The 13,674-nt window shown below is 41.6% G+C and overlaps 1 protein-coding gene across 5 annotated transcripts in view; it reads left to right on the plus strand.

The window, feature by feature from the left end:
• Positions 1-13,674, plus strand: part of cep192 (centrosomal protein 192) — a 190,073-nt gene that overhangs the window by 52,942 nt on the left and 123,457 nt on the right. For 4 of the 5 annotated variants that reach the window (XM_072569797.1, XM_072569801.1, XM_072569799.1 and 1 more), the window contains 3 exons: positions 2,400-2,615; positions 2,812-2,935; positions 9,888-10,021. In XM_072569797.1, coding sequence (XP_072425898.1) covers positions 2,400-2,615; positions 2,812-2,935; positions 9,888-10,021 — 474 coding nt within the window. The remainder of the gene's footprint in view (positions 1-2,399; positions 2,616-2,811; positions 2,936-9,887; positions 10,022-13,674) is intronic. The other variant, XM_072569798.1, reaches the window with a different exon arrangement.

Genomic DNA, 13,674 nt, shown 5'->3' on the forward strand with positions numbered 1-13,674 from the left:
ATTCATGATGCTTCTGCATTCATCGAATCCCTACAGTGTGGGAACAGGTCCTTTTTGGCTCAACAAATCCACACTGACCCTCTGAAGAGTAACCCACCCAGACCAGTTCCCCAACCCTATTACTCTACATTAAGCCCTGACTAGTGCACCAAACCGACACGTTCCTGAACACAATTGGCAATTTAGCTTGGCCAATTCACCTAACCTAACCTGCACATCTTTGGATTGTGGGAGGAAATTGGAGCACCTGGAAGAAACCCATGCAGACACTGGGAGAAGGAGGCTGGAATCGAACCTGGGTCCCTGTCTCTGTGAGGCCGGATGCTAACCGCTGAACCACCATGTTGCCCATCTGAGAAGCAAAGCACAGAATCTAGTTGATAACTGACTTTTTTTTAAAAACACTTTATTAGCTCATTTACATATCTAGCAATGAACAAGACTTTATTCTCTGGGCCATTTGGCACGATAGTCAACTTTATTAATTCACTAGTTTTACTGTTTAATTGTCAAACATATAATACATCTGCACTACTCAATGCAATTTTCAGCAAGTCCATACAATAGTAGTTCACATTTAATGAAATCATGTGTCATGTTATGATACTGCCAATCCTGTTGGCACTCAATTGTACTTTCCTCATTCAGATTTCAAGAATGACTGCATGAGCAAGTCATCAGCAATTTCATCCCTTTTTTCTTTTAAACAACAAAACGAGTGTTTTTTTTTGTATGTGGATGTCTTGCCACCTTGACATCATTCCAAAAATTGCCAGATGTTGTGGGTTGGATAAAAAAAAAACTATGCGTTTACCTCCAAAATTAGTAGGCTTATTAGAGGTGGGTGAAGGATAATTTCACAAGGTTTGGAGGTGTCAGGAAAAGTTAGGATTTTGTAGGGACCCATTGAAAATGATGGGAAAACAGTGATTGGGAATATGAATAATCTGGAAAAATAGGCAGTCAAGCGGAGAATATAAGTAACTGTTAAATTGACAAAACTTCATTGGATGTAAATAGTGCATATTTATGTGCTGGAGGTTAGGTCATTGCCCCATAACTTGGTTTCAAAAACATGCAGATCTTGAGGGAGTTCAAGGCAATTGGGATAAACAGCAAAGTATGACAGCACCATCCACTTAGCTGTTTTCTTATTAAGTGGTGAGCTGGTTTTGAGAGCTGAATGCCTGTTACCCATAATTTGTAAATTTATTTTTTTTCTGAATCACCTTTTTTTTTGTTTTTGACCAAAGGGACTTTTCTCCAAAATAATTGACTAGTGTCAAATGGATAATTACATGTTTCTGAATCAAATTGAAGCATAGTTTTGTTTTTTAAAGACTACTGTTTAAAGCCCCTTTATGTACAAAAGTGGATTTGAAGTCACCAACAACCAAATGTTAGACAGAAATGTCACATTTATAATTCTCCATTTACCTGCCCTCATTGGTATGTCTTAATTCGTGATTCAGTTAAAATGAATTTTGAAGTCTTTTTTGCTACTGTAGTAACTAAACAATGAAAAGATTGTTCTTGTCTTTAGTTTGCCTTGACTTTGTTAAAACGTTTCAGCCAAACAAGATAAGAATCCTGCCCTAGGTAATGACTATGTTGTGAGACTAATTAGTAAAAACTCAACAATACCACATTTTTTGTTAATGATTTATCATGCAGGTCATTCACCACAAGTAATACACACTTTTTAATTTTTAGTGCAGTGGATGTCATTGTAGTCCCACAGGACCATAGGCTGCTTTCAAAAAAAGAGCAATGACTGATGACAGAATTTAACCTGAAGTCCACCACCCCTCTGGTGAAGGGGCGAAGTTGAGCTGTCTTCTTCACCAGTTCGTTTCTATTGCTAATGCTGGAGAAAATCAGAATGTTACCGATTTTTAAATTCGCCTTCTGACCATCCCAGACGCATTAAGTACTTTTCACATACAAATGGGTTAAACTAAGCTCCTGAAGATTAATTTTGAAATAACTTAAAGTTGCCAAGTGCATTGTTTGCTGTTAAGCAAATTGATTTTCATAAAGTGAGTGGAAACATTATGCAGTTTAGATAATGTGCAGTTTTGCTAACTGCATTGAATGTGGATCTATAAATATCTTTCCAGGTTTGAGTTATTTATGGTGTTTTAAAAGTCCGTTTTTATTCAGCACCACCATCTCAATTCTTGGAACAATAATTTCAACTATAGTGACTTGTGGTCTACCAGCAAATAGAAATATCAATGAAACTGCATTGTGAAATGAGTGACTTGCTAAATGTTTTGCTTTTTTTAATTCATAGTGAACTTCAGTTACTGCCTCAATTTTAAATTTACATTTACATTTGACATTCTACTCATCGCTCAAAGTTACCAAATAGAAATGCCAGCACTTATTTTGTATAGGACGATAAAATGGATGCCACCCTTACGGATGGATCGCTTGGAAATGATTCCTGGCAGCTGCCAGCTAATAGCTACTTGATGTTGAGAGCATCGCAGGCAGAATCTGATTTTATGCAAGGCAGTCAGAGTTATCTCCGTCTCACTCTGGGAGAATTCTTCAGTGAAAGATCAGAGGCTCTTGGATGTCTTGGAGAACAAAAGAGTGGCATAAAACGGGTTAGTTGAAGATTGAAGTAGATATATTTTATTTCTTAAACAATTTTTTTTTAAAACCAGTGCATCAGTTGAGAATCTGAATCTTTTGAGTAGCTCAGATCCTCCAAAGTGAGGATTTAAAAATTAGTGTACAATAAATTTCACTTTTCTGTAAAATTTTATTGGTATTAATACAGACTATTCCTAAATCTGTTAGCCTTCATTTGGATATTCCATAACATCACCAGAACGCAGAGCACCTGTTGTTTTATTTGAACCTGATGTTTCGAAAGACCACAGTGAAACCTCTGAGCTTTGCAATGACAATGCACTTCATTCAGGTAAACTAAAACCTAAACTTGTTTGTTTGCATCAAAATTAACTATTCCTTAATAAATGTGAATGTGACCAAAATAAGTGCTTTGCTAATTTGATGAAAGAGACTTTGTTTTGCAATTATATTAAATTTTGTCCTTGAATTAAGAAACCCCCTCAACCAGGAAGATCAAGGTATGTTTTGCTTTTATAATCTGGAATGTACTGCTCGAGATGTTGAACAAGATTGAAAACTCCCTTCAAAAAGGAATTGGAAGCATATTTCAAAAGGAAACCTTCCTAGGATTATAGGCAAAGAGCAGCAGACTGAGAGTAATTGGATATGGTTCTTTTTCAGAGTGGGAATGGGAACAGTGGAGTAACTTGGTCATTATTTTAATCTTTCAGTCTTCCCTGGAACCAGGGGAGGTGACATAAGACTGAAGAATTGCAAAAATTATGGTTTATTCCTAAAATTACAGATCGGTCAGTTGAACTTCAGTGGAATGGAAGCTTGAAGTTATTTGTAACAAAATAAATCACATGGAAAATGGGGAGCTTTATTGATAGGGGCACTTTACAGAGGAACCTTGATTATCTGAACGAGATGGGCCGGCACTTTCATTTGGATAATTGATTATACTGTTGATTGATTGATTCGCTCGCTCGCTCACTCACTCACTCACTCACTCACTCGCTCGCTCAGTTTTCTATGAAGTCTGCTCCCCGTTCAGGAGACTAGGCAAAAGCACACTGCGTGCGAGATCCTGCCCCCCCCCAAAATGCTTGGGCAGCCAGACTGTACGCCAACAGTAAGACTGCTGCTGCCTTGTGGGGTAAGTCTCCAATTAGCACCTGTGCATGCACAGCCAGACAGACACAACGTTTTGACAGATTCCACCTTTGCCCTGGACAGGGCAATGTTGGAGAAATTACCTGGGGAAGGTGGGGGGTGCAGTTTAGGGTTCACCCCTGTGTAAAAGTCCAGGGAAAATATCGAATGTTTCTATCAGAACCTTGAGATCCCCTTTGGATAATCCAATATTTGGATAATCGAGGTTCCTCTGTATACAGGAGCAAGGAGATGATATTGAACTGTGTAGGGCAGTCAGCTGAGAGTATTGTGTACAGTTGTGGGTGCCACCTCTTTAGCAAGGTCGTAAATGCATTGGAGTGCAGAAATAACTTTCCCTGTGGGAGAGAAGGCTGAGAGGAGATTTAAAGAAGGTTTGTAAAATCGCAAGTGGAATAGATAAGGAGATGTTTTTCCCAGTTGTAAAAGGAGCAACAATGAGGGCACAGACTTAGTGATATGCCAGAGTAGTAAGAATGCAACAAAAACTGAGAAATAGGGGCAAGCATGCCAAATGCATTTTTTAAACCGCCTGTCCATATGTGATGCAAACTTCAAAGAATTATGTACCTGCACCACTAGGTTCCTGTGTTCAAAAGCACCACTCAAGGCCCTACCATTAGTTATGTAAACTTTACTCTTGCATTTTGGTACAGCAAACAATACTTTGCATTTATCCAGACTGAATTCTGTCTGCCATTTTTCAGCCCATTGACCAATTTGATGAAGATATCTTTGTAAGCTTAAAAAACCTTCTTCACTGTCTACTATGCCACCAATTTTGGTGTATTGTGCAAACTTGCAAGCGATGCCTTTTTATATTCTCATCCAAATCCCTTACATAAATGACAAACAGAAGTCCCCTAACAATCTTGTATGTTCAAACAAGCTCATCTGTCATTCTTTTCAAGCCCCAAACTATTCAGCCTCTCCTCAAGATGGTCCCACCAATACTGGTATCAGCATAATGAGCCTTCTCTAGACTGCCACCAATGCCTGTATACCTTTCCTTTAGATAAGGGGTTCAATCATGAATTCACAGTATTCCAACTGCGATCTGCCTAGTTTCAGCAAAACCTACTTAGGTCGTTTGTGACATTGATTATCTGTAATTTCTCTTCCTAACTACCAATGCCCCTACCATACCCATTCCAATCTATCTCCCTCTGAACTGACTGCACTCAGCTCAGATCCCATCCTAACTTTGCAATCAAGCATGCGAGCAAAGGTGGTATTGCCTGGCACGCTGACCTCTATGTTGCACAGGCAAAGCATCAGCTGTCGGGAACCACCTCCGATCTTGTCCAGAACATGACCCCACCATCAAATACCAGGCAATTGTATCTGCTAATCTCCTTTTCATCTGGTGATGTCTACCTCCAAGGTCATAGTACCTAAATCCTCCAGTGGCTATTTCAACTTCCTTCCCAAAAATCCCCAAATAGGATATAGTTTGTTTCTGCCTACACCTGTCCCACAGAACTAATTTCTTCCTTCCTTGACTCAACTTTTTCTCTCTCCCCACTTAGATCAGCATTTCTTCTGAAAACAAATGCTGGAGATCACAGCAGCAGACTCTAACCACCACCTCTTTGCCATAGACGTACAATGTCCTTTGTATATGTTCATTCCCCATCAGATGGCCTCAGTGCTCTCTCTTTCTTCCTGGAGAAAGACCTGAATCATCACCCTCTACCATTACCCTCTTTTGCTTAGCTGAGCTCGTCCTCACTTTGAACAACATCTCTATTAACTCCTTTGATCTGAAAGAAAGGAGCAGAGTGGGTATGGGTACCTGAATGGACCCTAATTATGCCTGTCTCTTTAATTGGGTAATTGGAACATTCCTTTTTCCAGTCCTGCTTTGGCCCTACCACAACATTTTTTTCCCCTAGCACACTGATGAGCACATTGGTGCTGCTTCCTTCTCTCATCCAAAACTGGCAAAGTTTTTGTCTAATTTCCACTCTGCCCTCTCAAGAACATAGGAAGTAGTCAATTCAGACCAGTCTGCCATTTAACATGATCATGGCTGATCTTATTCTGGTCACTCCTTGATCTGGTCCAACATTGACTTCCCTTGCATTCCTCAACGTCTGTTTCCAATTCTGGGGATAGGCTGGCCACCAATATCCACTATAAACCTACTGATCCCCACAGTTACTTTGACCAAGCATCCTCACACCCTTCTTCCTTTTAAGCATTCTGTTCTGTTCTCTCAGGTTTTCTGTCTCCATCGCATCTGTTAACAAGGGAATCTCCGATATGCTCACCTTCTTCCTCAATCAAGGATTTTCCAGCACTGTAGTCGACAGGGACAATGTGCGAAATGGGACAAACATATTCACCCCCACTTTTCCTTCCCACACCGGCAATAGGGTCCCCTTGGTATTCACTCACTGCTCCACTAGTAGCCACCTCCAAAGGATCATTAGCTGTCATTTCTGCCACCTCCAGTGGGATGCTACCATCAGACATCTTCCCCTCCCTTGTCAGCTTTCCACAGGTCTGTTTTGGGCCTGGTGCACTCCTGTTCACTCCCAGTACCTTTTCACATTCCTATGGCACCTTTTCCATGCAATCATACAAGGTGTAACACCTGTCTATTTATTTCCTCCCTCTTCAGTATCAAAGGCCCCAGACAAACCTACCAGTTCAAACAGTGATTTTACTTGCAAGTCACTCAGTCTGGCCCTTTAACACTGGGGAGACAAAATGCAGACGAGGTAACTGCTTTGCAGAAGACCCACGTTTTTTTTGTCCATAAAAATAACCCTGAACTTCCTGTTGCCTATCATTTCAATGCACCACAATGTTCCTTGGCCACCATCTCTCTCTTGGGCTTGCTGCAGTGCTATAGTGAAGCTTTGTTCAAGCTGGAAGAACAACGTCTCATTTTCCAGTTGGTGACTCTGAAGCATTCGGGGACTTGGTATTAAATTCGACAATTTTCGGGCCTAAGTATCTTCTCCTGTGTCCTTATCCCAGCCCATCCAACACCAGATCTTGTCATCACACAGGTTGCTATCATAGCCACCCCATTGTCAGTGACTAATGGTTCCAGTCTGCAGCTATTGACTCCCCAGGCTGACCATGCATTTGTTTGTCCAACTGTTGTTTTCACTCTTGCGTGAGACTTCTTGGGGCTTCATTTCCATCCATTGCTTATACTTCCATTCTCTTCGTCCCCACTGCCCCACTCTTAAGCATAGATGCAAACCTTTTCTTGGCTGCAATCAGTTCTGAACAAATGTCATTGGATATGAAACATTAACTCTGCATTCTCTCTGTAGATGCTGCCAGATATGCTGAGTTTTCACAATTTTTTTGTTTCCAATTTCCAGTAGTTCCTTGAAAGTGGGAGTTGCAGGTCAATAAGGTAGTCAAGAAAGCATTTGATATGCTTGTCTTTATTGGTCAGTATATTAAGTACAGGAGTTGGGATTTCCTATTGCAGCTCTACAGGACATTGGTTGAGTCGCTTTGGGAATACTACAATCCATTCTGGTCTCCCTGCTATAGGAAGGATGTTGTGAAACTTGAAAGGGTTCAGAAGAGATTTGCAAGGATTTTGCCAGGGTTGGGGGCTTTGAAATATAGTGAGAGGTTAATAGGCTGGGGCTATCCTCCCTGGAGCATGGAAGGCTGAGGGGGTGACCTTTTTATAGAGGCTTAAAAAATCATGAGGGGCATAGATAGTTTGGGTAAATAGATAGTCTTTTCTTTGGGGTTTGGAGAGTCAAATACTCGGGGCACAGGTTTAAGATGAGAGGGAAAAGGTTTTAAAAGGGGCCTAGGAAGAGGCAACCTTTTGACACAGACGGTAGTGCATATATGGAATGAACTGAATAGACAAACAGATTTACCGTTTCATTGGTCTTTGGAACTTCAAAGGAGAGTTACTGGACTTGAATTATTACCTCCGTTCTGTTGTCCCACAGATGTTGCCCGAAGTGTTGAGTTTCTCCCACACTTTATTTTAGATCTCCAGCATCTGCTTTTGCTTTTATATGGCTAATCTGATTTGTCTCCATTCTGTCTGCTCCAAAACTTCCTATGGTCAAGAATGTTCCTGTTTCTGCCTTCAAAGTATTCAATGACCCTGCTTCCACTGCTGTCTGGGGTAGTAAGTTCTAAAGACATGAACCCTCTGAGTGAAATATGTTCATATCAACTTGTTTTAAGTGGGAAATTCCTTTATTTTAAAATGCTGACCTTGAGTTCTGGTCTCCCTCAAAAGAAAGCATCCTTTCAGAATGCATCATCCAGATTTCCCTCAAGAATTCATGGGGAATGGTAGGACCTTGAGTGTAGTGGAACAGAGGGACCTTGGAGTTCAGGTGCACTGTTCTCTGAAAGTGGATTTTCTGCTAGTCAGTGCAATGAAGAAGGCTGTTGGCACACTGGCCTTCATTGGTCAGGGTATTGAGTATAGAAGTTGGGAAGTTATGTTGCAGTTGTATAGGATGTTGTTGAGGCCACACTTGAAGTAATGTGTTCAGTTTTGACCACCTTTCTACAAGAAGAATGTTTTTCAGCTGGAAAGAGTGCAAAAGATGTTACTAGAACTCAACAGATTGAGTTACATGGAGAGGTTGGACAAGCTGTCTTCTTTCTTTGGAGTGTAGGAGACTGAGGTGGCTATCTTTAGGAATGTTTAAGATCATGAGAGGAATGGATAGGGTGAATGCATTCAGTTTTTTTTTTTCTCCCAGGGATGGGAATTGAGGACTAGACCACATCAGTTTAAGGATAGAGGGGAAAAAAAATAAGAGGGAGCCTGAGGGGCAACTTGTTTATGCAGAGGGTGATACACCTGGAATGAGTCACCTGTGGAAGTGGTTGTACATGAACAACATTTAAAAGGCATTTGGGCAAATACATGGATTCTAAAGGATTAGAAGGATATGGACCAAGTGCAGAGAAATGGGATGTGTGTTGATGGACATTTTGGTCAGCATGGACTAGTTTGGGCCAAAGGATCTGACTCTGCTGTAGGACTCCATGACTCTATATGTTTTAGTGACATCACCTAAATTCCAGTCGATTCAGACCCATCCTGACTGATCTTTCCTTGTAAGCTTAACTCCTTCAACACTGGTATCAGTCAAGTGAACCTCCTCTGAGGTGCTTGAATTATGTTTCAGGCTTTCCTTTAGAGACCAAAATTGTATATCAGTCTGACCAATGGTCTATATAGCCAAAAAGTTATTGTTTAGGGTAAATTCAATTCATAATTACTTGTTTGTTGTTTATTCAACATTTTTGAACTTGGTAGCATATCTGTTTTCTCTAACTGAGAAACACCCATGGCTTGGAAAAACTAACCCGTTCGTTTTTAGTTTTGTCAGTACTGCTGGGTTGTAACTGAAGATAGATCTGTCAAGTAGTTGTTTCTGAGAGAGGCAGGCGACAGTTTTAAAACTGTTTAAAAATAGGTTACTTTGGTGTCTAAGTTTAGTGATACTCCAGACCAGAAGTGTTTGCTTCAAACCCTGAAGGAGTTACCTGAATGAGTCTGCCTGTTCCTTGATTCTTTATAACTGAGGTTGTCACTACTAGGAATTGAAGCCACCGTTAAGTCAAACCCCATGTGGGATAGTGAAGGATGTTCTCTCTGGTGTTCGATACTGGAATAGGATACTTTTGGCATTGGGTTTTTACCATGATTTGAAGTCTTCAAGCATATTAATGCAAATAATTTGATTTATTCTGTTTCACTGTTAAAACGAAATCTGCACCATTGTGTGCTTGTCAGTGAGACTACCTTGTTAAAAACCAAAAAGTGAAGTATGATCTACCAAGTTGGTTTCATTCTGAAATCTGACTTGTCCACTGACAACGTCAGCTGGGTTCATGAGGTGAGGGAACTCTCTCTTTTGTACAATGTATGATTAGGTGGAGGAACGTACTGACTAGAATGTGTAAAGACATTGAAAAAGAAGTTAACAGTTTATTTGAAAGTAAATGTTCAGAGTTATGGGGTAAAGGAAAAAGAATGGTATAAACTGAAATGTTTATGCAGGCTTAAGCTTAAGTTTACTTCTACACTGCGACGCTTTTGAGTCCTTTCCTCTACAATTAAATTTAAATTATAAAATATCAAGAAGTTTGTTTATGCACAGCAGAACTGAGATGCACAGATCAAGAGACTATTGCAGAAATTTCAACTATGTTTCCAACTGATAAGCAAACTGGAAATGACAAATTTCAAATTGACAAGGAACCAAGTTCAAGAATTCACGTGAATGAAAGCAAGGTCAGTACATTTTTATTATTTGCATCATATGTTAAATGAATGAGATTTAAATTTTCAAGTTTTGCTCATTGCCAATTAAACTCATTAAGCTAGTTATGATGGTTATTAGTGACCATAATATCACAGAACTCTTCTTAGAGATGGAGTGTGACATTGTTTATTCTGAGACTTGGATCCTGAATCTGCTAAGAGGAAACATAAATAGTTTGAGGTGAGTTGGCTATGATAGTAATGTTCCCCAATCTTTGAAGGGATGATGGAAAGGCAGTGCAGACATTCAAAGAGCACAAGGATGAACTGTAACAAATGTTAATTTCTATCTGGTACAGAAGTAAAATAGAAAAGATGGTCAAGTCCTGGCCTAGATGGGAAATTAGAGAGCAAGTATTAGTCCCAAGGAAAGATATGGGATACAAATTGTTTAGAAAAAAGAACAGATCTAGGAGTGATTTAGAATTCAGGAGAAAGTGAGGACTGCAGATGCTGGAGTATCAGAGTTGAGTGTGGTGCTAGAAAAGCACAGTAGGTCAGGCAGCATTTGAGGAGCGGAAGAATCAACGTTTCTGGCATAAGCCCTTCATCAGGAATGAGGCCTGTGGGTCGGGGCTGAGAGATCAATGGGAGGGGGTGGGGTGGAGTGGAGGTAGCTGAGAGAGCGATTTAGGTGGATGAAGGTGAGGGAGAATGTGATGGGTCAGAGGGCGGAGTGATGGGCAGGTCTGGAAGGCAGTGCTGAGTTGGAGGCTTGGGACTGGGATAATATGGGGAGGGGGGCCGGGAGGGATGGAAGGAAAATGAGGAAGCTGTTGAAGTCCACGTTTATCCCGTGTGGTTACAGGATCTCAAGGCGGAATATGAGATGTTCTTCCTCCAGGCGTTGGGTGGTAACAGTTTGGTGGTGGAGGAGACCCAGGACCTGCATGTTCTTGACTGAGTGGGAGGGGGAGTTAGTGTTCAGCCACGGGGCGGTGGGCTTGGTTGCGGGTGTCCCAGAGATGTTCTCTGAAATGATGCACAAGAAGGTGACCTGTCTCCCCGATGTAGAGGAGACCACACTGGGTATAATGGATTTAGAATTCAGCCAAGGAGGACAGGAGGATTGATTCACCAGAAGGGGAAAATAGAGTACAAGAGTAAGCTTGTGGGCAATGTGGAAAGTTTCAGATCGTTTATGTAACTGAGATTGTAGACAAATGTAAGTTCCTTCCAGTCAGAAAAAGTACTAGCCAACCAAATGTACACTTCAGTTTAACTTCACAAAAGAGGGCACAAGTAAGATGCTAGAAATGTTGGCAACGCTGGTTAGTGAGAGGGAGAAACTGAAGAAAAATCATAATTATTAATGGGGAAATGGTTGGAGAAATTGTTGAGATTGAAATCCCCAAGACCTGATAATATACATCCAAGAGTACTAAGTAGCCCTAGAAATTGTTGGTCATCTTCCAAGATTCAGTAGACTGGAAGACTTATTACAGATTGGAGGGTAGTTAATATGATCTCCATATTGAAGAAGGGAGTCAGAGAGAAATTGGGAATTATCAATTTAGTTCACCTGAAGATGGTGGTGGGGAAAATGTTAGTGTCCGTTATATTTTAAAAAAAGCAAGCACTTAACTGTGTCCAATCTTGTCACTTGTAACATGAATTTACAAAGAAATTTTGATCTTCAAATGTAGTGTAATTCTTCGGGGATGCATCTGGCCAATGGATGAAATTTATTTGGACTCTGAGAAGACTTTCGACCAAGTCCTTTATAAGAGATGAATGTGTAAAATTTTAACTGTGTGGGATTGTGGGTAGCATATTGAGGTAGATTAAGGACTAGTTGGCAGAAGGAAACTTTGGGAATAAACTGATCTCTTTCTGACCAGTGAGGTTTAAGAGGAATCAATACTAGGACCACAGCTATTCACAACATCCATTCAAGATTTTATGAAGGGATGAAATGTCATGTATCTCCAAGCTTATAGATGGCTTAAAACTGGGTGGGAGAGTGAGCTGTCGGGAGATTGCAAAGATATTTCGGTGAGATTTGGACAAGTTGGGTGTTTGGGCAAATGTATGGCAGATGCAGTATAATGTGAATAAATGAGGTTATTTATTTGGCAGTAAAAGAGCAGGAAGGCAGATTATCATCTGGTCATAGATTGAGAGGAGGATGTGCAATGAGACCTGGTCTCTTACACCATTATTACAGATAAGCATGCAGCAGCAGCTGGCTGGTAAGAAGGCAAATTATATGTTGGCCTCTGTAGTAAGTAGATTAGAGTGCAAGAGCAGGGATGTCTCACTGCAATTGTACAGCCTCTAGTGAGATCAAATCTAGACGTTTGTGTGCACTTTGGACTCTTAGCTGAGAAAGGTGTTCTGGTATGGAGAAAGGTGCAAAAAAGGTTCACCAGACGGAATCCTGGAATCGCAAGACTGACTGACTTATAAAGATTGACTGGATCAGTTAGATTTCTAGTCATAGAGTTCAGAATAAAATGGGGGTGATCCCATGGAAATCTCAAATTCTACAGGAGTAGACCAAATAGGTGCAGGAAGAATGTTCCCAATGGTGAGGGCAGTCCAGAACCAGGACTGTACAGATACTATAGCCCATTTAGGATTGAGACCAGAAGAAATTCCCATAGGCTTGCTGCATTCACCTCTTCACCCAGAGTGGTGAGCATGTGGAATTTGCTACCACGAGTCTTTGCATTTGAGGCCAAAATATTTTAATTTCAGGTCGGAGTTGGATTTATAGGAATGAAAGGTTATGAAGGAGAGAGAATTGGATGATCAGCTATAATCACGATGAATAGTGCAATGGCATGGCATTGACTGGGAGAAAGTGAGGACTGCAGATACTGGAGATCAGAGCTGAAAAATGTGTTGCTGAAAAAGCGCAGCAGGTCAGACAGCATCCAAGGAGTAGGAGAATCGACGTTTCAGGCATAAGCTCTTCTTCAGGAATGAGGAAGGTGTGCCAAGCAGGCTAAGATAAAAGGTAGAGCGGAGGGGCATTGGGAATGCGATAGGCGGAAGGAGGTTAAGGTGAGGGTGATAGGCCGGAGAGGGGGTGGGGGCAGAGAGGTCGGGAAGAAGATCGCAAGTCAAGAAGGTGGCACTGAGTCAGAGGGTTGGGGTGAGATAAGGTGGGGGCAGGGGAAATGAGGAAGCTGGAAAAATCTGCATTCGTCCCTTGTGGTTGGAGGGTTCCTCGGAGGAAGATGAGTCGTTCTTCCCCCAGGTGTCGTGTTGCCATGGTCTGGCGATGGAGGCCAAGGACCTGCATGTCCTTGGCAGAGTGGGAGGGGGAGTTAGTGTTCAACCACAGGGCGGTTGGGTTGGTTGGTGCGGGTGTCCCAGAGGTGTTCTCTGAAATGTTCTGCAAGTAGGTGGCCTGTCTCCCCAATGTAGAGGAGGCCACATCGGGTGCAGCAAATGTGTGTGGAGTTGCAGGTGAATTTGTGACGGATATGGAAGGATCCCTTGGGGCCTTGGAGTGAAGTGAGGGGGGAGGTGTGGGCGCAAGTTTTGCACTTCTTGTGGTTGTAGGGGAAGGTGCCAGGAGTGGAGGTTGGTTTGGTGGGGGTGTGTACCTGGCGAGGGAGTTGCGGAGGGAGTGAGTTGTGCGGAATGCTGATAGGGGAGCGGAGGGAAATATA

Source organism: Chiloscyllium punctatum, chromosome 5, assembly GCF_047496795.1.
Source record: "Chiloscyllium punctatum isolate Juve2018m chromosome 5, sChiPun1.3, whole genome shotgun sequence".
NCBI lineage: Eukaryota > Metazoa > Chordata > Chondrichthyes > Orectolobiformes > Hemiscylliidae > Chiloscyllium > Chiloscyllium punctatum.